Source organism: Pelodiscus sinensis, chromosome 5 (assembly GCF_052426305.1).
Source record: "Pelodiscus sinensis isolate ZL-2025 chromosome 5, ASM5242630v1, whole genome shotgun sequence".
NCBI lineage: Eukaryota > Metazoa > Chordata > Testudines > Trionychidae > Pelodiscus > Pelodiscus sinensis.
Window position 1 is genome coordinate 109,892,683 of NC_143056.1, and position 26,373 is coordinate 109,919,055.

Below are 26,373 nucleotides of genomic sequence, written 5' to 3' on the forward strand. Positions count from 1 at the left end.
AAACACCAAGATTTTCCTAATTCACTATTCCCATTTTCTCTCAAACTGAATCAGCTTAAAGGATGTGGTTTAGTTTTAATGAAATCCATATCAGCTCTTAGTATTGAAGTTTTGCCAGTGCCAAGTGATTAAATTACCAAAACCAACTGCATAGAAGACAGTCTTTGATTTAACACTGACGTTTAAATTCCTTTGAGCATATCATAGTATTAGTTTAAAAGTTACATAGCCACATATTTACGCACTGCAGGGCTATTCATTTACAATCAACATTGCAAGCAATAACACACTACTTCCTTGAAATACCAAACGTTGTGAGCAAGTAATACAGAGTTTATTTATAAATCAGGGACAAAACCACACTGGCTTAGATTTGTTTGTTGTACTGTGAAATAATATATATTAGAGAGATAAAAGTATACATGACTTCTAGGGTAGAGAGGGAAAAAAATAAATGGAGGTTTTAAAGTTTTACTCAATATTGACAGAAGAAGCTATAAATTATCTGCTGGAAGGCATTAAGCACAAAAGCTCTGCTTCTACAATTACAGAACATGAAAGAGTATAAGATATCCTGAATCCAACAAGTCACATATCTAAAACATAATTGTAAAAGATCTGTAAAGTTTATAAACTCGTTTTCTTCTGAGACAGATTGATTTTATCTCCAAGACTTAAGGCCATTCCCTGTAAGGAAATAAAAAAGGCTAGATGTTCACACCTTGGATATTCCATAGTATTACTACAATCTCAAAATCCCCTCCCACCCGATAAAAACCCTCTGTACCAATAACAACTTACAGTTCAGTATACAAAATGCATGAAACTAATTCCACAGAAAATAAAATATTTCTAAATGAAATGTTGCCATTGTTGAATTTATGTATAGCTACAAATATAGTACAGTTTCCAAAAAGCATGAATAAACTAGGCATGTGCATATCATTTTACTGAAATGAGCTGTAAATAGACTCTCTTTTGCTACTAGAAAGCTCTATCACCATCCCAAGAGAGCAAGACTCAAGAATTTTAATCCTTTGTACTAAGAATGTGAATGGTTAATGGTAAGCCTTGCCCTTAACATGTGAGGTTTCCCAGTTCCAGTTAACTGGTGGGGGCTTGCTGAAGACTGGGGCACTTGAGCCTGGATGTAGCAGCCCCTATCCACAGTGGGGACAGAGCGAGGAATGCACCCGCTTTAAACATTACATTTAACTAGTTAGCCAATTAAACAGGATTTTACATTCCTACTTGACACAGTATCATTTTAAAATGTTCTGTCAGTCCAGCAGTTTCAATTACTGGCATCTGGACTGATCTTTGTAAACAGAGGGTTGGAAAAGCTCAAGAATATGATAATTCAAATAATTCTAAACGCAGAAACTAGCTGTCAACATGCTGAGCCCCCTAAAAATCTTTTTGAGCTCCATAAAAATATTAGCCCACAATTAGAATAATATTTCTGTGTTTAAAGGGCCTCAGTGAAACTAACAGAAGTCAGGAAATTCAAAGTTCCAGCTGCTATTCAACCAATAATGAATTACTCCCTAGGTTAGACCACATGGCAGCTTTAACTGAGCATAGTGTCTTATGTAAGAGTTCCAAGGTAAACATGCTACCCACCTCTATTAAAACCATTAAAAAAGTTCTTCTAGTACAGGAGTGGGCAATAAAATGGTGGTGATTTACCTGGGTTAGCCCCTGGCAGACCACCAACGCTATATTTACCCGCATCTCCACAGGTATGGATGATTGCAGCTTCCATTGGCCATGGATTGCCGTTCCCAGCCAATGGGAACTGTGGGAAGCAGGGGTTGACCAGATCCCACCCAGGGGCTGGTATTTGCCCACCCCTGTTCTAGTAGTATCTTGCAATGTTAATGGTTCCTCTGAACCTGAAAGTCCTAAAGGAATCCTTACATTAAGCTTTCTTTACACATTAGTTTCTTTTTTTCAAGGCTAAGTTTTCTAAGGACCAAAATACTTGCACAAATTTTTTTTGGAAGTGAGAATATTTTATATAAGTTGATTTCTTATAAGTACACAGCATATACACAAAATCCCATAAGAACAGCCATACTGGCTCAGACCAACAATCATCTAGACCAGTATCCTGTCTTCCAACTGTAGCCAGTGCCAGATGCTTCTAATGGAATGAATAGTCAATAGCAATTATTGAGTAATGTGGATACAAATTCTGTATTTGTGCAGAACTCTACATAAACATCCTCATGCTTCTGACTCTCTCCTCAGATTAATGAGTTTTGTTGCCCTTCCCTGTATATTTTCCTTCAACTTTCCTAAAAGTTGTAAATCTATTAAATAATACTAAGAATTAACCCTGAAATACAATGCAAGCTCTCCAAATGTTTATAGGACTCATAATAAAAATTAGAGATAAAGCTTTAAAAAGAAGCCATTACCTGACTCTTTGCACGAATTCGTATGTGGCCAGTAACTGGAGCATCTGGTCCAAGATGAATTGGCTTTTCAATGCTGACATTTGCAAGTGCATCTTCTCCAAATATGGACCGTGCATACAGATTGGCAGCCATAAAGCCACAGTAACCAGAAAGAGCCTGGAGAAAGCACACTCGAATTTACCTCTTTACAAAAGACTTTGTCCTTTGACAGACACATTTTGAACCATATTAAGCACAACTAAGCAGGTTTTATGTTTGAAACCTAGCATTCTAAGCACAGTATTGTGTAAAGTATCAGAGGGGTAGCTATGTTAGTCTGGCTCTGCAAAAGCAACAAGAAGTCCTGTGGCACCTTATAGACTAACAGATATATTGGAGCATAAGCTTTCGTGGGCAAAGCTTTTGCCTACGAAAGCTTATGCTCCAATACATCTGTTAGTCTACAAGGTGCCACAGGACTCCTTGTCAGTATTGTGTAAGATTCCTTCAGAACCAGAGTTCAGGTAACATTAATAGATCTTTCTAAAATGAAAGCTGACAAAAGTTTAATCAAGTCATTTAAATAAGACATAACTGGCATTTTCAGGCTCTGAGATAATGCATAGCAAAAAGGCTTTAAGAAAGGTTAATTCCTACTGAAAGAAAGATGTCTCAACCTACTGAAAAAAATTGCTAATCAGTATGAAGACAACATGCTAGTCGACATTTTAGTAACTGTTTCTTGCTCAGCTAGAACCAGAAACTGGTTGAAAATGACTCAGCGAATATGAACTGTCTTTTAGACTTCTTAGAGAACACATTTTTAAATTATATTAAATACTAAAGAATACTAAAATCTTTCAGAACAAAAAAACCCTATGTAATTGGTGGAGATTTACACATTCAGAAACTAGACTAGGTAAAAACTCCAAAAAGGGCATCAGAAAATACTATTCTATACAGGTTGCTACATTATGTTGATCATCATCAGTATCCGAGTACCTTTCAGCAGTGAATTAAGCACCAGACATCTTTAGTGTGTTGTTTGTTCTCTCATCCTCTCCCTAAAGAGAGAAGTGTGTGCAGCAGTGTCTGTGTGTTTCAAAGACTACACTCAATATCCAAGAAGAATTCCAAAGGTGGGGGAAGAGGATCTTGTATATTTTGGCATCCAAATCTATTCATACTTGCACAGTAATTTTACTCTTGTTTAAAAAGTGTTTGAAGAATTTTCAGCAAGCATCTTACCTTCTCTGGGGTTAGGCATTTCATGTTGGTTGATTTTAGTATGTGCTGTAAGTATTCATTTAGATCAATGATGTTTGTATTAACTGTAACCTAAAAGAAAGAACGAGTCATTGTTATTTATCCTATAAGTACTTGATGATATTAGTTCTTTTATGTTGTAGTATCTTACATAAAGATTTCATCTTCCACTGTCCAGCGGTTAAATAGGGATGGCTTCTTACTTTCTACCATATATTTAAATATTAGTCAGAGTAAATGCATGTCATACTTTGCAAAACTTATATAAAAAGCCTTTACCATGAACGGTTGCTTCAATTCTAGTTACAGTTTAAATGTGTACAATTGAATTACAACACCAGAACAAGTCAAAGATACATATAATAACCATGATCAATGCCAGAGGTTACTGCACCTTCCCCCCAAAATTAGCCATCTCTTGGAAAACAACAGCCATTCAATAGCATGCTATGATACTCTTAAACACTGTACAACAATACTGTGACTATTTAGGATAGAAAGTGAAGAAGAGTACTGTATTCTGTTGAAACTGCAACAGAAATTTAGGTGTGATAATCGTAATAAGAGCAGAAATTTGGAAAAGATAACTTATACTCTGAAGTGGCACTAGAAATTTGATGATTATAGGTAGTTATGACCTATGACTGAGGCTATGTCTGCACTGGGAAGGTTTGGCAACAAAAGTGCTGTCGACATGCAAATGACGGCACAAGTGAAAACCGGTCAAACCAGTTGTTTTGCCTTCCATTGTCAACATTTCATGGCCACATTGCTAGAACCCAGTCAACAGATAAGAGCAAAGCAATGTGGGTAAGCATCTCACAGTGCAGTGCTGTGGGAAGACACAGCTGATCCCTGTACTTCTTGGGATTCCCTCCTGTGAGCTCTCTGTGCTGAGGAATGTCAAAGCAGCACAGCAGTCTCTCCAGCCCTTCTCCCGCAACAGCCCTCCACCTGCTGCTGTCTTTCTAGTGCACAGCAGAACAGAAGCATTCTAATGCTTTGTTCCCTAAACAGAGTAGCTCATTCAGCTGTCAGATACTTCCTGGAGTTTTGTAAGGGCAGGTGCACATGCCTGCCAGACACCAGAGATCACAAAACACTAAACAGAGCCATCAGGGCAGGCATTGTGGGATACTGGCGAAAGCCAGTGTTCTCATTAAAACGAACAGAAGAGTTCACTGGCTCTTTGCCAATAATAAAGGGAGGGGAAAGAGAAAAGTCTCTAGCGGGGTGGAAGTTGTGTCACCAAAACGGGGTGTTTTCCCAACAAAAGTTGTTCTGTAGTGAGTACGCTCTCACTATTGTCAACAAAACGCAGTTATTTGAGTCAAAACATGCCAGTGTGGACAAGGCCTGAGATACAAGGGAGGCTTTAGGTGGTTACTTTAAATTCCTTGGGAGAATGGGTTTACTATGCTGATTGGCCAACAAAAGCCCTGGGTCAGAAGGGACCACAAAGAGATCAGGTTACTGCAAGAAAGGTTGTGTAGAGAAGTGTGAATGAGTGCACACATGCATTTCCCCTCTTTTCACTGCTGGAAACTTTCCCATACCAGAATACCTGAAGGCAGAATTGCCTTTGCTAGATCTTGTATCTTGAGGACTAGGAATGTAAAATCCCATTTAACTGGTTAAGTGGAGTGGCCCCCTCCCCACCCATCATGGCTGGGCTGGAGCAGCCCCCACCACCACAGGCAAGGGCTGCTCTAGCCTGGACAGAGCAGACACTGCCTGCGATGTGCCTGGGCTTGCTGTGGACAGGGGCTACTCCAGGAGGCTGGAGCACCTTCTGTAAACGGCAGGCCCTGCGGGACTGAAGCAGCCCCCTACCCACGGTGGGCAGGGAGCTACTCCAGCCCCCCAATAGTTAACCAAAACCAATGAGCCTTTCACACATCCCTACTGAAGACCAGTGATTACTCCAGGCTCAAGACTCAGAAGTCTGGATGAAGTAGTTAAGTGAGATGAGAAAAGACAAGCCAGAGAGCTCTACTGCCTCAAAATCCCAGGAAACGCAAAATACAGCCTCTTCTGAAAGACCTTTTTATAAGAGCTGCCACAGTACAAGACTTACACAAAAAGTAGGACCTTGGCTCAAACCTTGCCAATAAATCCAGTATCTGGCTTTAAAGCAGTGCCCAAGGAAAAGGGTACAATTGGTACAAACCACCAACCACAGAAACCAGGCTTTTTGAAGCAGCTCTTTGTCCAATTCAACCACTGTCAAGGCTAACAAAGGAAAGCTGAAGACCTACCATTTGGACTAGTGGAGCTCCCAGCTCTGGTGTTTTAGACTTTTATTACCAGACAGAAGAAATATAAAGAGGTATTTCAGAGAAGAGGAAAAAAAGCGAAGGGAAAAAAGTATGGCTGAAAAGTATATGTTAGCATTCATTTTAATTGGGTACAACTGTTGTTTGTTTTATTTCAGATGGGGATTGTACAGATTTTTTAAAATTTTATTGACCCAGAGCCATACTTCGGTACAATGAATCCCTCTGCCTTAGCTCCTGAACTTTGGAAGGTCCCATGTTCCAGGGCTGGAGCAGCCACTGGCAGCCTCCCTACAAGAACCTCCCTTTTCCTCTTCCCACAGTGCCTCCTGTCCATCAGTGGCCCGACAAATCAGCACCTCTTCCTCCCTCCCAGCACCTACTGCCTGCCACAGATCAACTGTTTTGTGGAATGTAGCAGTGCTTAGGGGGAGGGGAGAGGAGTGAAGGCACAGGATGCTTATGGTAGAGGGTGGAGTAGGGGTCAGGTATGGGCAGAGCTGGAGGGAGTAAACCCCTAGCAAAAGAAACTTGGTATACATGTCCCAGGCGCCACAGCACCCAAGGACGTCTCTGTAATGGCCCTAAGGAGTTGCCCAATTAAATGTGCATTTGACGAAGTGGGTCTTTGCCCATGAAAGCTTATGCTCCAATAAATATGTTAGTCTATAAGGTGCCACAGGACTTCTCGTTGTTAAATGTGCATAGAGCCTGCAAATTATTGAGGCTTCCACTCTTTCACATAGTTACTAGTCTTTTGGCTACAGATGTAGTTGATAGGATCTATTTACATTTAAGCAAGGCTTGACAATTCCATGACATTCTCCCAAGCAAACACTGCAAATGCATTCATTCTACATTAAATTACTATGAAGTGGTTAGAAGACGATACTCAAGAATAGCTCTTAAAGGTTTGCTATCAAATTGGAAGACTGTGTCTAGGTAGTCCTGTGGGGACCAATCCTGAGGCTGGCACTATTCAATGTTTTCATTAATAACTTTGATAATGGAATGGAGAATATATTTATACAAATATTCAGAGTTCCAAACTAGGAGGGGTTTCAAACATTTTGGAGGACAGCAATGTAATTCACAACTGCCTCACAGAACTGAGAATTCATCTGAAACCTACAAGATGAAATCCAACGAAGATAAATGCAAAGCATTTCACTTAGGAAGGAAAAGTCAAATTCACAACTACAAAATGGGGAATAACTGAGTAGGCAAGAATATTGTGGGGAAGGGTCTGGGGGACATAGTGGATTACAAATGAACACAAATCAAGAGTGTGATGCCCCCACAAAAAAAGACTAATATTTTGGGGCTTATTAACAGGAGAGTCAGAGGCAAAATAAGCGAGATAACGGTTTCAATCCCTTTGGCAACAGTGAGGCCTTACCTGGAGGGCTGCACCTAATTCTGGGTGCTTCACATTAGGTAAAATGTGATCAAACTGGAGAAAGTCCAGAAGAGAGCAACAAAAACAATAAAGTGTTTAGAAAACCTAACACAAGAAAAAGTTAAACCAATGGGGCCATGAGAAAACATCTGGTCTCACACAGCTGTCTTAAGTACTTTTATAAAGAGCACTGTAATCTACTGTTCTCCATATTCACAGAAGGTAGAACAAGAAGTTAAGAGCATAATCTACAACAAGGAGATAAGTTTAAGTACGTCTAGATTACATGCCTCTGCCAACAGAAGCATGTAAAATAGGCTACCCAACAGTCAATAAAGCGAGGATTTAAATATCCCCAGCTTCATTAAAATAAAAATGGCCATCACGCAGTGCCAGCTCAGTTGATTGTCGGCATAGCTTGCGAGTCAAGATGCGGATCGGTCAACAATGGAAGCTTTTGTCCAATCTGCATCTTGACTCGCAAGCTGTGCTGACGATCAGCTGAGCTGGCACAGCGCGGTGGCTATTTTTATCTTAATGAAGCCAGGGATATTTAAATCCCCGCTTCACTGACTATGTTGGATAGCCTATTTTACATGCCTCTGTTGGCAGAAGCATGTAATCTAAACGTACCCTTAGATATTAAGAAAACTTTCTTTATATAATTGTAGTGAAGCTCTGAAACAGGGTTCCAGGTGAGGTTGTGGAAAGCATATCACTGGAAGTTTTCAAGAGCTGATCAGAAAAACCCCTGTCACGGACAGTCTAGATTTCCTTGTTCCTGCCTCTGCACAGGTGCCTGAACTTGATGACTTCATGAAGTCCCTACCAGTCCTACTTTTCTAGGATTTTCTGAAACCTGAAAGGCATTGACTATTGTAAAGATTTCTGCAATATCCACAAAAGTAAGTGGCTGACTTCATACACTGTATTGCACCACTGTTGAGCCAACTTGTGCAGCTGCAACTGAACCTTATTTGGATTGGAGGTGAAGCTCTACATGCTCATCATACATAAAGGCCTGGCTCCGGTAAACAGACAACAGGAAATCAATAGAAGAATGAAACTTTCAAAACCAACATTCTACAGATTTACTGCTTGGGGACTTCATTTCATACCCTGGAGTAGCTTTTCTAATGATGACATTAGGAGATAGCTTTCATTGCTTAGTGTAACAATTGTCTTCTGCCAAACCCCTAACTTCTATATGACAAGCTATCTACAGAATGGAAAGGGCAGCAACCTTCATGTTTTAAAGTGAAAGCTTGAGTTATGTTAAAAACTCCAATTTGTTACAGTCATAAATCATTTTTCAGTGATGATCTTAGTTGACAAATTGCTTAGATAAAGTACTAGTCTAAAGCTTGGTAACAATGGCAAACAGACCACCACCAAGAAGAACTAACTTTGTTTTCCCATTCAAATTCTGCCCACATCTGGCGGAACTCTGCATCAGTGCAAGCAGCAGGCTGGATGTAATCCATGATGTCAATGTGAATATCACTAAGGACCACACAGTTTCTGTCACTGGCAGCTCCAGATACATCATACACTGCAAACAAGAAACACAAACCACAAGTTTACCAATTATAGATTTCTAAACACGTGTTCAAGTGCAATTTGCCAGTATAACCAACACATGCAGCGTTTTGGTCTCTGTCCTCTTCTAATAGCTGAATCAGAGGTTTAAAAGTCTCCTAACAGACTTTGAATTAACAGATGTGGGCCTTTTAGTTCACATAGTAGAGGCTCATACTTCTGAGATCTAATGATCTTCTACAAGGCATCCATAAACATTGGGTTACAACAGCACGTTTTTTTAAAATTTTATTTAAAATTTCACTTCTCTTCCAGAATTGAATGCTTTTTTAAAATAATTCTCTACAGGAAGTTCAGTATTTTAATTTTTTAAGATTGTACAAAAAATTGTCTACTTACCAATATTACCAAAAATTATTCCATTTTCTGTTGACGCTACTTTGACGTTAGCCTTGATATTTGCAAAATCGTGTGGGGCAAGTGTCAGAGGAGATGGTTTTTCCACTAATTTCAAGTCACCTGTTCAAAAAAAATTTGAAAGAAAAGTTTACCAACAGACATGGGATAAAGTCCAATTATCAGTTTCAGGACACAGAAGATTACTCTTTCTGATCTGAATTCTAAAAATCTCTCAAAATTGCCATTAAGCACAATGTATCGAAAATACACTGAACAAACATAGAATCATAGAACACTAGAACTGGAAGGGACCTCGAGAGGTCATAAGTCCAGTCCACTGTCCTCACAACAGGATTAAGAATGGTCTAGATCACAGCTACTCAACACGTGGCCCATGGGCATTTGTTTGTGGCCCATGGTGTGGTTTGGGTTTACACGGCGCTCACCACACAGCCCACGGGTGGGAGCCAAAACAAAAAAGTAGTCAATAGAACAGTCTTCTGTTGATATGCGTTTTAGTAGTTAAATTCCTGGACTGTCATTGCTCAATACAAGTGCTGTCATATGGGCAGAAATCGGGTAAATATTGCATTTTATTATCATCAGCAGAACGGACTTAAATAGGACCTGCGTGTTGTGTAGTCTTGCCTTAATCTTTGTATTCATGCCTGTCGGTGTGAAAGAAGCTAGTTGCATATATATGCAACCACGCTTAAGTTGTGGCCCTCGGTATGTGCTGAGAGTATCAGTGTAGCCCCCAGAGCTTCCAAAGTTGAGTAGCCCTGGTCTAGATCATCCTTGCAGGTGTCTAACTGCCTCTTAAATATCTCCAATGAAGGAGATTCCACAATCCCCATATGAGATAGCTGAAGAACAAATTAAATTTATATATTCAGTTAAAAAGTTAAGGCTTGTTTGATTTCTAAATTTGGGGAAGGGACAAGGCCCACAAGGGCTTGGACCAGCTCTGCATAGTGGAGTCTGGGGGGAGACCACCACCTCTACCCTGTGACTCATCTCAGCAGGCCACCCAGCCTGTGAAAGTGGGTGTAGGTGCAACCAAAAACTAATTCAAAGGGGAGAGTTCAGCTCAAAAAGTTTGAAAACCATGTGGAGTGCATGGAGGCGGTTAACCAGGGACTATGTGCAGGCAGGGATGTAGCTCCACATGCAGGACGGTTTGCTCCCAGAGGACTCTGCCAGTCACTTTGGTCACTGTTCCGAGAGGACTCTGCCAGCCATGAAGCGTGTTGCATGAACAGTCAAAGGGGGCTGGAGAACTGAGGAGCAGCTGCAGCCCCAGGCGCCAGCAGGAGATGGGGGAGCACCATGATTGTGTGCTCAATGGAACAAGCCAGAGCAGCATCTACCTGGCTCCAAGTTCTTATCTCTGACCTGGCCACTTGGTGGTAAAGAAGGAGGAAAGGTGGGGAGGTGTGGCGATGTCCCTGAGACTGCTCTGCTCTGGGACTGCAGTTTGGAGGGACAACACCCCTGATGCATCCCTTCAACTCCATCCACAGGCTTGGGGCTTCTGCCCGTCAAGGTATTGGAGCTTGTGGATAAAGTAACTGGGGCTATAATACCAATATATTTAATAGTATAAAACTGATATGAAGGAAAATAAAGACAGAAAAAAAACCCTTCAACCAATACACAGCAACCTCCATGTGATTTGATTTTTTTTTCCTTCAAATTTTAGTCTGACTTTAAAGTGTTTATGAAAAGTGATTTTACATATGTTCACTGGGGAGTCCTCCGTGCTTACAATGTTGAGCTCAATTCTGTCCCCTATGCACCACAGGAGCAGAGCAATCGGAACAGAGCCGACTAGAGGAACTGCAATGTTTCTGGGGTGGGAAAAAACTAATTGAAAATTGAGCTATTTTTCTAACTGAAGCATGACAAAAATCAGTGTGAAACCAGATGAAGTATTTTACGTAAAAGCACATGATCACATCAGTACTAACAGAAGAAAGTTCACTTGCCATGTGAAAAATCAATTATTCAAAAGGCATTTTAAAATAAATTAAGATAAATTGTCAGTTCTATTGCATTATTTATGCATTTATAGTATGAAATGCTATGTCCTCTACCTCAACAATGTCTGTTGCTTAATTTATGACCCAATTATATTACCAAATATTCTTGTTGCACTAGATTATTCCTTACCTAGGGTGGCTAGTTCTAACGTGCAGTTCTGTAAAGTATCATTGGTCTGGTTTACGACAAGCACATCCAATACAATATCATACTGGTTGACATGAACATAGGCTTCTGCATAGACAGGGTCTGAAAAACCTGTCAACTGAGTAACCTATCAAGGAAAGATTAACAAATTGTTAAAACATCTTTGCCCATTGTCAGTTTAAAATGTTGAACAAAGTCACACAATGGTAGAGATGGTAAAGAAACAAGAGAAAAATATTTGCTAAGACTGATGGGACCAAATTTTGTCTAAGGGTACGTCTACACTAGCCTAGTTCGAACTAGGATGGCTAATGTAGTCATTCGAACTTGCAAATGAAGCCTGGGATTTAAATATCCCGGGCTTTATTTGCATGTTCCCGTGCGCCGCCATTTTTAAATGCCCCGTAGTTCGAACTACCTGCCCGCAGCTACACGCAGCACGGGCTAGGTAGTTCAAATTAAAGCTCTTAATTCAAACTACCATTACTCCTCATTGCAGTAGGAGTAACAGTAGTTTGAATTAGGAGCTTTAATTTGAACTACCTAGCCCGTGTAGCTGCAGACAGGTAGTTCGAACTATGGGGCATTTAAAAATGGCGGCGCACGGGAACATGCAAATAAAGCCCGGGATATTTAAATCCCGGGCTTCATTTGCAAGTTCGAATGACTACATTAGCCACCCTAGTTCAAATGAGGGTGGTTACTGTAGACGTACCCTAAGACAAAATTGCAAATGAAATAAGAGATTCACACAAATTAGAGCTTTAGTTTAGTTTTGCACTATTAGCTTATTGGTTTGGGAAAAAAAGCTTTTTTGTATGTAAATCTCTGCCCATCCCTGAAAAAACTATTTCTTTACCCTATCTATAGAAATTTGATTAAGAAACTGAAATTAATTACCGTTTAAAAATTGTTAAAGAACAAGTTAATAAAATTCACTATTTAAAGTGGGTCTTCAGATATGAAAAGATTAATAGACACCAGACCCTCATTATGCACATAGTCGTGGTTTTGTTAAACGTGAGTTTAAATTCAGAATATGTATTAGATCCTTAGGATTAAAAAAAAAAAAAAAAAAAAAAAAAAAAACCTCTAAACCACAGAATACTTGACCCATCTTCTACTTACAATGATGTTAGAGTTATTTTTTAAAAAAGCCAAACATTACAAACCCATGAAATGCTGAGCTAAAATTAAGATAAACAAAAACCAAATACTGGAAAGTCTTCTTGTCTGGAAAGTTGCTTAGGTTTTTTGGTTTTGATTTTTTTTTAAATATTTATGCTTCCTGGTCCCCCAGAGTGAGTAGCTAAATAGGGGTTCTTTCCCTTAGACCCTCCTGAATGGCTTCTGGGAAGTAGATGGCAGGAAAATGGAGCAAAGCAGCACTACATGGGGCCACAAGAGCCTCAGGATTTGGGGAGTAAGGAAAAGGTTTTTCAGTCCATAGTGCTCCCTGTTCTCCTTTCACCACCCTAATTAACCTTACTTGGCTCGAGTCATCCAAAAAACAAGTTCCCCTCTCCACATCGCATTACCTCTCCACTTTCCAGTTTCCTTTTTCTATTTCCCACCTCCTCCACTCTATAGCATGGGACCAAAGGAACATCATGAAGCATAGGCAGCAAAAAGACCCTTCACTTTGCAGGACTCCCTGTCTCTCTCTCCAACAAGGAAACCTAACTCAACTTTTCAGATGCACGATGAGTTTAATAAGATTTCTTAGACCCCACAAACCCAATCTTCAAGATATGACCCTCGGAGCGAGCAATACACTTACAGAACTAAGATACTGAATTATACGTTACCTTATTCAGTTTGGATGCCAAGGGATCAGCAGCTTCTTTCCTTTGTGTATTTCCCATGGCTGCCAGAAGGCTCAGCTGAAATTGATCTTCCTTTGAGTTCATTTCATTTTTAGCAGTAAGCTGCATAAAGGAAATGGGATCGTCTGGCTGAACGGTCACATTTCTCTTCTCTGACTCTTTCTGTAGTAAGAAAGCAAGATATTAATTCCATCTTCTAATATACACTGAAGTAGTGAACTTTATACAGCTCAAGTGTCCCTTGATACGAGCTTTGTTCAAAATTGAAATACCCCAAACTTTATGATTACACAATGAAATTTACACTCTTGAACCACCACACTCAGGTTCTCCCGAGCCTAGGAACACCCATGAAACTGAGCAGAAAGTGGATCTGCATATTGCCACCAGATGGCAGAATGGCAGCACGCAGAGCCACTTCCCCTGAGGCTTCTCCACAATGCCAGGGCAGCTCCCTCCCTGGCCAAGCAAAATCTTTCCTCCAGCATACCTTGTTTTCCAAGTGCAATATCTCACCTTCTGAGAAAGTTTCTCTTCTTCTAGTTTAGCTGACAGCATGTGAGAAAGGGACTGTCTACACTCCTTATTGAAAATATCATTCATTAGAGGAGAACATTCTGATAAAACTTTCAGACACAAGGAGATACGATCCACATCATCATCCGTAATTGGCTTCTTGGGAAGAGAAGACTTCCCCAAATGGAGAATTGTGGCCATTAGTAACATAGCCTCAGCAATAAAAGACTACAGGTAGAGAAGAGAAAAAAAGATTAAGTTTCACATATCCCTAGAACTGCATACATATTTAATTTTAATCTATGATTAAGAGTTAAAACTAGATCTCAGTAAGTAAGATGATTTGTCATGGTGACGACTTGTTGCCTAGAAACCAAGAGACCCACCAGTCATACTAGTCAGAAACTAGTAAGAAATATTTGGGACCATATTACTTACCATCTATCAAACACTCAAGGGATGTAGGCATTTTCTTTCTGTGCCTCTCTCAAAAAGCTTATGATCAGATCTGTAAGAGTTGCCAGAGGAAATATGACTTACATTTTGTCTCTTCTTTTCCTGAACAAGAGCCACATAGCGTAGAGCAATCTTAGTTAAAGTTGTGGCAAGGGATGCAGCAACAAAGAAATCCCCATCCAGCAAGAATCCTCGTAATGGAGGTCTGCAAAGAAGGCCAATTATGAGGTGTTAGTTTTGGAAGACATTGTCTCCCCACTCCATACTTCACTTGAACTCTCATATTGAGAGACAAGTGTTGTACAGACAGTTTGCAAGGTCTAAGTGATGTTTTATATATTTACACACACAAAGTTAGAAGGGAAGTAGGAAGCATCAAGGACAATAACTTTTCACTTTTATCATCAAAGGATCTTACAGATCTGTACAGGTATGAACTTAAGCTAAACAAAACCCACTGTGAAATAGGTAAGAGTACAGTAATCATTTCATCACCCACTAATGAAATGGAACATGCAACTGTTTATCAGAGCACAGGAATATTGAGCAATAGTTTAGATAACAAATGATGAACACCATATCCAACTAAAGTTGTAGGGGAAGTTTAGGTAGGCAGAATGTGGCCAAGACATTACACACTTTAAAAGTGCCACATATAGACTAAAGATAACAAGTGGTCAAAGTATCATCTGTAAGATAATCACCTTCAAGAGGGCAATGGTCTTTACCATAAAACTCAGGTAATAATTCAGTACTGAACAGAAAGGGAGAGACTAAAACAGAAAAGGAAAAACTACTAACATTAATGGATAAAATCATAGATAAAAATGGAGGAAACAAAGAAAGAGAAAGAGAAGACAGAAAGTAGAGAATATAATAGAAGAAAAAAACCCTCCGATTTCCATTGCTAGCCCATATCATAAAGCTACAGATCAACCCAGGATTAAAAAAACAACATTTAACTAGAACTAGTCTCACAGAAAAACAGATTTCAGCCTAAATACATTGTTTTCTGGAACAGCAAAAACCACTAGAAAAGGTGGCAATTTCCATATTTTATGGCCACTACATCACCATATTTTGGTGAATTATCAAACCACCCTTTTTTTGCTTGCCCATTTAAGAAATAAAGGGGTAGTAGACACAAGTTTGCTATTGGAGACTAACATAAATAAGGAGGGGAGAGGGACCGGGGGGGGGGGGGAGAGAGGGGGAAGAGCAAATGAAAGTTTCAAACACACACTTAAAGCCTTCTCCTAGGAAGAAGTGTTTAGGTGAATACATTCAGAAGTTCCTTTTCAGACAGAGAAAATTTTTTGAAAAGCTTTAGAGTTCTAGCTATTTTTAATGTAACTACCCATAAAATACAAAATTCCCAACTACCTGTCTTCTTCCTTTTTGGCAGGTCGGGAACTACTGAGGGCACTCTGTGTTGCATAGGTGCCCATCTCTGTCACTAATTTTTGCGTTGGACCCACAGTCACCTCCTCTTCAGGTTTCAGTTCACCAGCTTCTTTCTTTATTTCAGATTCCACTATTGGGATCTGACATTGCAGAAAAGGAGACATTACATACATGCTAAATCAATGAAGAATTCAGTAAAGATTTTGAACTTAAAGAATCTTTTTAAGGAAAGTAGTCTTTTTTCATAAAACTATTGTCACTTCTCAGCTTCTTAAATAGGGAAATGTCAATTATAGCATCATAATCTGGAGGACTTCTAAAATTTCTTTTTGAAGGAGTTATTAATGTACTCAGGAGTTCATCCCAAGACAGGGATAAACCTTATTCATCACTATGTTGTTTTGGATGCCTTTTAGAAGTTAAAGCATAATAATTTCTCTATTTGTAAACAGATACACACTAGTCAACTTGCATCCTATATTTTCAAATTTGTCATTCTTTTTCAATAAGGATTTTTTTTTCCTCTTCTGACAATGAGATGATCAGATAATTAGATACTGCTTCCTGAGAGTACAACAATAGCTGAAAGTTTACTATTTTCAGAAATATATAATGATACATTATGGAGGTCATGAATAATTTTTGCTCTAGAGCAATACTGTACATGACAGAGCATGCAAACTACTGAAGTTCAAAATACTATTTCATCTATCAATTTTTAAATCCTCTTAAAAGACACTTTCCATATAAAAATATAGAAACAAAAGCAGAAAGTTCATAGACAATACACACATACCTCTCCCAGTGATCTGCGTACTTCTGTCATTACACTTTGTATATCTTCCTTTGTGCTGCAATATTCTCCAAGAATCCACAAAGCTCCCCTATAAATCCTGAGATAAGAAACTTAATTAAGGCATGGTTTCAAGCACTACAGAAATTGACCTATATTTTCCATTGTGCTCTAATGCACAATGAGGAAGTGCTCCATTGACCAGCTTTATAGGATTATGAGTTAAAGCATAAGGAAAAGAGAATATGTTGTGCATACAGTGTTCAACAACCTAATAAATTATATAATGTGAGCTGAAGCAAAATGCAGGACAATGTAGCACTTTAAAGACTAACAAGATGGTTTATTAGATGATGAGCTTTCGTGGGCCAGACCCACTTCCTCAGATCAAATAGTGGAAGAAAATAGTCAACCATATATACGAAAGGATACAATTTAAAAAATGAACACACATGAAAAGGACAAATCACATTTCAGAACAGGAGGGGGATGCGGGGGGGGGGGGGGGGGAAGGAAGGTAAAAGACACTTACCTTCCTTCCTTCCCCCCGCCCCTCCCGCATCCCCCTCCTGTTCTGAAGTGTGATTTGTCCTTTTCATGTGTGTTCATTTTTTAAATTGTATCCTTTGGTATATATGGTTGTGACTATTTTCTTCCACTATTTGATCTGAGGAAGTAGGTCTGGCCCACGAAAGCTCATCATCTAATAAACCATCTTGTTAGTCTTTAAAGTGCTACATTGTCCTGCATTTTGCTTAAGCTACCCCAGACTAACACGGCTACATTTCTATCAATAATGTGAGCTGATTGTCTTGATCACTTTTTGGCACAGCTAATCTATCCCACTGTATTATCAAACAAACTCAATATTAAAACTAACTGTGCAAGAAGAGTTTTCTGCTAAGGATTTATTCCTGGCTACATTAATCTTAACATGTAATTAAATTCCAACACCTTACAACTGTTTAGCTGAATTAACAGTTTCTAATAAACCATATACATAAAAATTGGGTCATAAATCTTCTATCAGGTCAATAAGGAAATAAATAATCTAGGAAGATTTCAATTAAAGCAGGTTTTGCGAATAAACAATCACTTGTTCAATTGAGTCCATCTCCTCTCCAATAGGAAGCTCCAATTAGATCTGGATTATAGTAAAGCCATGACTGAAATGTGAGCTGGGCATTACAGTAATAAAAATGGTGTTATATCAAAACAATGTGATCACTTCTGCCATAAATTCTGGTCTACCAGGAAACTAAAATTTTAGTACCCTGGAAAGGAAGTGTGACCTCCTTCAAGCCATCCCTCATTTCATATTCTGCAATGCTGACTGAAATTCTTTTACAGTGAGTTCTCTGGTAACAGGCAGTATACAATTTCTAGTTTCCTTCAAATGTATTTAAATAGAATTTAAAAAAATCATGTTGTCATCATCCCTTGGTAACATTAGATTATTTCAACAGAGAACATTTTAGAGTTAGTCTTCATTGTCAATGCTGCCATCTAATAAATGCAAAGCAAACAACTAACAATTGCATAATAAAAATGAGATTTAAGTCAATGTTCCTCACTTAATACAATATGAATTATGATTTCACACACATTTGAAGGGAAAAAGATTATCTAGAAATAATTTCCTGTCAAATATAAATTCAATTTAAGTAGGGCTGACTGTACTCTGAAGTTCACTCAAAATAAAATTCTCATCTAATAGTCCCTTTCAGAGAGTTTCAAAGTGCATGAAATTCTTAAATTTAGTTAATGTACAATGTACTCTTTAAAAATATTTTAAACTTACTTAACAGCTTTAATGGCATGAAAGACTTCCAGCATCTTCTCAACAATAAGAAGCCTGAGATTATCAAACCTCTGTATTGCTTCACGCACAAATTCCAAGACATCAGCAGCTGCAGCTTCATTATTATCACTTAGGAACTCCATCAACTAAGACAAACAAGAGTGAATGTGAGCTCAAAACAGCAGAGCTACATAACTTCAAATGGTCACAACTTTCACAAGAAGAGTTATAATACCAAATGCTGAACAGGAACAAAAGGAAAAAAGACAAGAATCAAAAGTGAATATAGTACTTGGCATGTAATTTGCATTCAGGTACAAACTGATATAAGATTGGGACCCCCAAAGTTCTACTCTTTCTGCATCAGAAGAGCGAGCACTATGTATCTTTTATATTGATTCCCTAGAGATCAAAGAATTCATAAATCCGTACTTCCAACAAAACTTGTGCATTCCAATAAATAAGCATCTTGAAACATTTTTTTTATTTGCATGGATTACTGTGCAATGATAAAAACAATTTTCCAATCTGTGTTCATCAAGAATTTTTTTTTAAACAAAAAACCCCACAACACTATAAAAAGATGAGTAACCAGGAAATGAAGGAGTCATATTTTAGAGAAATGAAAATATAATTTACAATAAATCCATTACTAAGAAGCTATTAAGAGGTAAGATCTCAGCTTCGGTTATTTTCTTGAAAAAGGTAGCAAGGATTTTGGAGATACATTAAAACTCATTTACTGTAAATCTAATTAAATATTTGCATACCACAGGAATAACATTTGCAGCCATGTCTGGAAACCGAACGCTACAGGAATGCAATGTCCGAACAAGCAACTGCCTGTATTTGTCAGTATCTTCATGCTCTGTCACATTGTTTGTTTTAATTACTTCTTTCTTCAAAACAATCACCAGCTATAAAACATATGAAATAAATTTCAGGTAAGCCACATTTCGCTGAAGAACAAGGTAGAATAAAAAGCACAAAAAGAAAAACACGCACTTACCTCTTCCACGTTTCGGGAAGATACAAGATCTAGAGCCAACTGAAGGGTTTTCTTGCGCACCTCTAAATCTGGAGTACTCAGCACTCGCAGTATGTCCATAACCAGATCCTGAAATCAATCAGCGAATTTAAATTTCAAAACCAACATTTAATCAGACAAAAATTATTTTCTTGCATTAAGTCTTTTTCATGCAAATATAAAAATTGCAAGCTAAAGTACAGAATTACAGAGTACACCTTTCAAGTTGTATACAGCATATTGACAAAAGTATTCTGTCTCTCAATTAAGATTTTTATCTTTGTTCTTGTTCTGAGATTAGTAGCTGAAACCTGATTTTTTTGTATTAAGGAAATTAAAAATATTTGTCTAATACACTGTACTTGCATATAGAATCTTTCAAACAAACTGAGTCATTCAAGTTTTCCAAACAAGTCACCCCTTATCACTGCTAATTCTCATGTTGCCAAATAAAAGTACAGTAATTTTAAATATAAAATACTATCCAGCAGTTTCATAAATACACCAATAATTTCACATGTCAAAAGTACTTTTTTTTTAACCATATTAACAGAACTTTATTTTTATTTTAGTTGAAGTAAAATCTAAAATAGGTTTTCCCAGGGGAAAAAAGTAACAACAGTAGAGGACTTACTTGTAACACACGTTCATGAGCAGGATGCTCCTTCAGTTCAATCAAGCGATCCAAGACAATCAGTTTCACATTGTTATCACTCTCTTTAATAATCAAGTCAATATAGCACTGAGCTGCTGCCTAAATGATCATAAAAGAATGAAAGCCTTTTCAAAAATATTTTAAGCATTCCTAGAACACACCAATTGGGGGGGAAATCCAATAAAGGAACACATTCCAAAACGTTGGATGGGTTATTTTAATAATATACAAGAGAAACTAGGCAGCTCAACAATTTTCTAGTATTTCAACTGCTGGAACCATTTTCCAATTTAGGGCTCACCCAATCATGCATTACAGGTAGCTTTGTGTGTGCTACAAGGCAGTTTTAACTATTGAACAGAGATGCTAGCCAAAAATACCCCCCCAAAATTTTAACTACTCCCTAACTCCAGAAAGTTCAAAGGCAATGGTGAAGTAAAAATCCCATCTAAATTAGCTTTGTTCTTCCAGCTCACAAAAGATAATCTCACCAGCTTTTATAACACTATTTATATTCGCATTACAAATTTTACAGACTAAAAGAGGAAATAAATAAAATGTAAGCCCAGCTGCACATTAAGGAGCCAATTTGGAAAGCTTTACCAAATGAGTAATCTATACTTATCCAGGATAGACTGTTACAGAACACTCACAAAGATCATACCATTAGGACAGTGGTCACCAACGAGTAGATCGAGATCTACAGATAGATCTTGGAGCCTCTAAGAGGTGATCCAAGAGGCTATCAAGTGCCAGCACTTCAGCTGCCCCTCTCCCGACTTCTATGCATCTCCTGCTCTTTGCCTTGGAGCTGTTCCCCTCAGGAGCTACCTGCTTGCTGGGCAGGGCAGGGCAGGGCAGGGGTGGAGGGGGGGGGTGCTGATATCAGAGTGCCCCCTCTCCCTCTGTATCCTATCTCCACAGAGCAGACAAGTGGGTACAACAGGGATTGGGATGGAGGGCTGGCTGCTTTTGGGAGTGGTGCAGGGTCAAGGCAGGGGTGAGCCTGCCTTAGCCCCACTGCACCACCACCCAGGAGCCACCTGAAGTTAGCAGTGCCCAGCTGAAGCCCACATCCTGAAACCCTACCCTGAAACTCCCTCCTGCACCACAAGCACCTGCCCTATTCCTGAGTACCCCTGCATCCAAATGCCCTGCCAGAGCCTGCACCTAGAACCCCCTCCAACACCTTAACTGCCTGCCCCATTGCCAGCTCAGAGCCCCTCTTACACTGCAAATCCATTAATGCAGGACCAGAGCCTGCACTCCAACCCACTGCCCCTACCTGGTGAAAGTGAAGCAGAATGGGGGAATAAGGGAGGATGGAGTGAGCATGGGCGGGGCCTCAGAAAAGAGGCACAAAGGAGGTGGAGGCAAGAGTATTTGGGTTTGAGGTAGATCTTGGATTGCACTTAAATTCAAAAAGTGATCTCATGCTTAAAAAGGTTGGAGGCCACTGCATTAGGATATTCAGATAACTCTTCAGGACAAAAAACAAAACAAAAAAAAAACCAACCACTTTTAATCCTGCTGATCCCAATTTACAATACACAGACCTGATCCAAAGCTCAATGAAATGAACAAAAAGTCTCCCATTGATTTCTATAAATGTTGGGTCTCCGCAATAGATGAAACCCAGACCAGATATGCTAATATTTGCTTCTAACTACTTAAGCACTGCACTGCACTGTAGCCACAACTTAAGAGTGAATATTTCATTTGATTTTGATACTATATAGTAGACACACAAAATGGCAGGGGCAGTATCTATTATCGGACCAACTTCTGATGGCGAAAGAAAGATGCTTTCGAGCTACACCAAGCTCTTTTTCATATCCGGAAAAGGTACTTCCAGCATCACCGCAAAATGCAAGGTAAAACAGATTGCTTAGAATAAGTAGCTTATAAGTTACCATTCAAGGTAAAGTTTATTTTGTGATTTATTTTAATTTCAGACTGATAGCCATTTATATTACAGTCTTCTGTTTACCCATAAAATGGGTAGAGAAATGGCAGCAATAGCACAAGATTGCTCTAACCTTCTCTATCCCATTAACACACTTCAATTCTAATCTAAAAGGACCACAACTAAGAAATTAAACTACATTCTCATCCAAACTATTCAGCATTTAGATTCATTGCTAAGAGTGCCAGAAAGATTGCAAGACAGTATCTACTGTGGATGGGGTTTGTGTAATGTTTGTATCTGTCTACTGGCAATCAGAGGCCAATCCTGCTGGCCAATGGAAAACATCCAGAGGCTCACTTTAGCCATACTAAAGAGAGATATTCACAAGATGCTCAAGCATTTTTCTAGTGTCAGAACAGTCATTCGACAAAGAACATCAACTGTCAGATACTAAATGTAATAATCGGTAATGTATGCTAACCCAGTGTAACATACAAAAGTTATTAAAGCATTCTTGAAGATCATAAATCACTGCAATACCTTGATTGCTGTTGGTGCACTGGACAGTGTAACTAGTGTTCCTGCTGCTTCATATTTTACTGCAGGACTAGATGATTGCAGTAAGTTGTAAATACAGCGTATAAATCGAGCTCTTTCTGATGGATTAGCATGGCAGACCTAGATGAGAAAACAATAGATGGAAAGCTTACTGAAGAAAAAATAAAAAACTATTTTAAAAGTAAAAGAATCCTCATTAGTTCCTTAATTACTTCACTATAGTAGGCAGTGAAAAACAGGAACAGCTTTGAGAAGAGCCCCTCACTCTAGGTTGATAGTAGGGATGTGAATGGATAACCTTAACAGGTTATGCTTACCAGGTAAAAATTAACCGCATGGGGCTGGCAGAGCCCCCCTGCCAATCCCTCCTGTACTGGGGTCACTCCAATCCACCAAACCCCCTTGAATCGGCTAACTGGTTAAACAACCGGTTATCCCAGGGGTGGGAACCTAAGGCTCAGGGGCTGGATGTGGCCTCCGGCTTGCCTTGATCTGGCCCCTGAGGCTCAGGGTTCCTTCCCGATCCTACCCCCACTGGGGAGCCTGCCCTGGTGCTCCAGCTCTCCCACCATCCCACCACGGATCTGGAACACACAAAATCTGCTAGCCTGGGCTCCCTCAGGCTCTGGTGTTGGAAGGGAGTGTGGGGAGTTTTTTTCTGCTTCTCAGTCGGGGACCCCATCAGTAAGAGTTTGTTTTTCTTTTTTGTTTCTCACTTGTGTTGGCCCCAAACTGATTTTTCTGTGGGTCAGCAGGCCCCAACCCAAAAAAGGTTCCCCACCTCTGGGTTAATTAAATGGGCTTTTAAATCCCATTAAATGGGACTTTACATCCTGTAGTTCAATGGTGCGTAATCTTATTTGATCTGCGACCCACGTGCCATGGGGGCCACCAACTGTCAGGCTCAGACCCCGGCCGGCCAGATCTAGGCACCACAGGGGCCGCCAACTGATGGGCCCAGCCACTGACCAGCCAGATCTAAGCGCCGCACCGTGGGGCTCAGCCCCCAGCCAGCCAAATCTAAGCACCACGACTCCCCGGGAAGACATCCATGACCCCCTTGGGAGTCACGACCCACAGGTTGCGCACCACTGCTGTAACTGATAGGAACAAGGCAACACGAGCTAAGAGTATTATGCATGCCTTAAACTTGTTAAGAATGTCCTGCATTAACTAGTCTATGGTGTACTTCCTAAGTAAACAAGGGAAAAAAAACAAACAAAAAATACTTATTCCCAGTCCAGGGAAAAGAAGCAAAGCAGATGCATGCAAATGTCATTGCATTAGCTTGCATCTTCTACACTTGACCAGTCCATTGCTTCCAAGAGAAATGATGTTCAATTCAGCTCAACAACCAGTAATCATTCTCAGACTAGCTGCTCACTTACGACACCTCACTAGACAGCCAACCTTTCTGAACTGTACATTTTCCATATACAGTAAAAATGCACATTTATTTACATGATTACAGTCATTTCCCCATACCTTGTAAATTAGCTCAACAATAACCAACTGAAGAATGTCACCAAATGTCTGGACTTGATCAATGCAGGTACTCAAATAATCCAAAGCTCGATCCTATGGAGATAAAATTAACAACAACAGATTAATTGTAACATTTAGAATAAATCTATGCTTTTAATTTTTCCAATTGCTTTAGAATTTGCATTTGTAGTAAAATCTATCTCCTACATCCATACACTTTAGAAGAGCCCATAAAACAATATACAAAAGTAAAATTACAAAATTAAAATGAATTCATTTAGGCCCTACAGAACATTATTTTTTACACACATTTTCTAATTCGATGCGGTCAACCAAGCAAATAGGTCAAAACCCATTTTAACTAAAAACATTATTGCTACATAACAAATATTTCAATTTTTGAGCCAATCAGGCAAAAGGCTTATGAGTCAAGTTGAAGATGTCATTTGAGAAATAAGTTTCAGAAGGGTAGCCGAGTTAGACTAAAGACCATTAGTCTTTAAAGTGCTACCAGACTATTTGTTGTTTTTTAAGTTTGAGAAATAAACAGTTAATAAAAGTTACAAAATTGTAGGTAATGTGGCACATCTTCATATGATTAAAAATGATTATGCCTCTCAAGTGCCAGTGTCTCTCTCTTCCACATAAGGGGACTTCACTGTTTGAAAACAGAGGTGTAAAAGCTTCAGTTAGCTCGTTATTCAACACTTGCAAATACTTTCCAAATCTATGGATGGTCTTTAAATAAGGGAGGAAGGGCTATATTTGTTTGTTAAATATGGCAAATATTTTAATGTGTTTGCAATTACCTTCATGAGCTCTACATTTACAGCTTTCACGCACTTAAAAAAAAAAAAAAATCAAAAATCCCCTACACCACAGATGGGCAGAGCAACAGAAACCAGGGAATCTTTGAAGTTTGACTTATTAAGCTGTTCTAAAAATAAAATTGGAAGCCAGTTTAAATTCATATTCTGAATAAGCAGTCAGTAAACAATACACAGGAACCTAGCTTTGGTCAAAACAGAACATGCAAGTACATGTGTCCCAAGTTAAACAGTCAAGGTAAAACCACAAAAATGTATTGTTTTGCCCCAAGAGAGAATCATAGAATCAGAGCTGGAAGAGACCTCAGGAGGTCATCAAGTCCAGCCCCCTGTCCAAGGCAGGACCGACCCCAACTAAATCAACCCAGCCAGGGCTTTGTCAAACCGAAACTTAAAAACCTCTAGGGATGGAGATTCTATCACCTCCCTAGGTAACCCATTCCAGTGCTTCACTACCCTCCTAGTGAAAGTTTTTCCTACTATCCAACCTAGACTTCTCCTACTGTAATTTGAGACCATTGTTCCTTGTTCTGCCATCCATACTACTGTGAACAGCCTCTCTCCACCCTTTTTGGAACCTCCCTTCAGGAAGCTGAAGGATGCTATCAAATCCCCCCTCACTCTTCGCTTCTGTAGACTAAACAAACCCAAATCCCTCAGTCTCTCCTCATAGGTCTTGCACTCCAGTCCCCTAATCATTTTGGTCACCCTCCGCTGGACCCTCTCCAATGCGTCCACATCCCTTCTATAGTGGGGGGGGAAGGAAGGAGCCAGAACTGAATACAATATTTGGCTCTGGTGAGGCCACATCTGGAGTAAAGGGGAATAATAACTTCTGAGGATCTGTGAGCAATGCTCCTCCTAATGCACCCTAATAACCTTCTTGGCTACAAGGACACACTGTTGTCATCCACTAATTCTCAGGTCCTTTTCTGCAGAACTGCTACTTAGACATTTGGTCCCCAGCCTTAACAATGCTTGGGATTCTTCCATCCCAAGTGCAGGACTCTGCACTTGTCCTTGTTGAACCTCATCAGATTTCTTGTGGCCCAATCCTCTCATCTGTCCAGGTCACTCTAGACTCTATCCCTGCCCTCCAGCGTATCTACCTCTCCACCAGTTTAGGTCATCTGCTAACTTGCTGAGGGTGCGATCCATCCCGTCCATCCAGCTCATTAATAAAGATGTTGAACAAAACCGGTCCTACAACAGATGTGTGGGGCACTCTGCTAGAAACCGACCGCCAACCTGACATCGAGCCATTAATCACCACCCGTTCGGCCCGACAGTCTGGCCAGCTTTCTATCCATCTTACAATCCATTATCCAATTTAGCGTTTCCCAAACTATGGGCCACGGCCTGGTACCGGGCCGCAGGAAAAAAAACCCCGGGCCTCAGCGTGGTTACCGGGGTGTTCTGGGCTCCTGGAGTGCCCATCTGGCACCAGGTCTGCCAAGACTTGGCCGGCCTGGGCATAACCTGCAGCCTGATGTTTCGGATCCCGGAAGAGGCGTAGCTAGGGGAGGTCGGGAGCAGGGGAGGGGGAGCGGGAGAGAGCTGGCCAGCAGAAGCAGCACTGGACAGGGGAATCAGGGCAGCAGGTGGAAGCAGAGCTGGCGGGGGACAGGCCGGGAGATTGGGAGGA

At 39.9% G+C, this 26,373-nt stretch overlaps 1 protein-coding gene across 3 annotated transcripts in view; it reads right to left on the reverse strand.

Moving 5' to 3' along the window:
• Positions 1 to 312: 312 nt before the first annotated feature.
• Positions 313 to 26,373, reverse strand: part of COPB1 (coat protein complex I subunit beta 1) — a 46,457-nt gene continuing 20,396 nt past the window's right edge. For all 3 annotated transcript variants that reach the window (XM_006126326.5, XM_006126325.5, XM_075928016.2), the window contains exons 6-22: positions 23,902 to 23,994; positions 22,399 to 22,536; positions 19,929 to 20,048; positions 19,277 to 19,384; positions 19,038 to 19,184; positions 18,268 to 18,413; positions 16,470 to 16,566; positions 15,653 to 15,813; positions 14,354 to 14,474; positions 13,814 to 14,041; positions 13,280 to 13,459; positions 11,454 to 11,598; positions 9,282 to 9,401; positions 8,750 to 8,895; positions 3,651 to 3,740; positions 2,424 to 2,579; positions 313 to 687 (exon numbers count right to left, since the gene is read on the reverse strand). In XM_006126326.5, the coding sequence (XP_006126388.1) occupies positions 628 to 687; positions 2,424 to 2,579; positions 3,651 to 3,740; positions 8,750 to 8,895; positions 9,282 to 9,401; positions 11,454 to 11,598; positions 13,280 to 13,459; positions 13,814 to 14,041; positions 14,354 to 14,474; positions 15,653 to 15,813; positions 16,470 to 16,566; positions 18,268 to 18,413; positions 19,038 to 19,184; positions 19,277 to 19,384; positions 19,929 to 20,048; positions 22,399 to 22,536; positions 23,902 to 23,994 (2,256 nt within the window). In that variant the 3' untranslated portion in view covers positions 313 to 627. The remainder of the gene's footprint in view (positions 688 to 2,423; positions 2,580 to 3,650; positions 3,741 to 8,749; positions 8,896 to 9,281; positions 9,402 to 11,453; positions 11,599 to 13,279; positions 13,460 to 13,813; positions 14,042 to 14,353; positions 14,475 to 15,652; positions 15,814 to 16,469; positions 16,567 to 18,267; positions 18,414 to 19,037; positions 19,185 to 19,276; positions 19,385 to 19,928; positions 20,049 to 22,398; positions 22,537 to 23,901; positions 23,995 to 26,373) is intronic.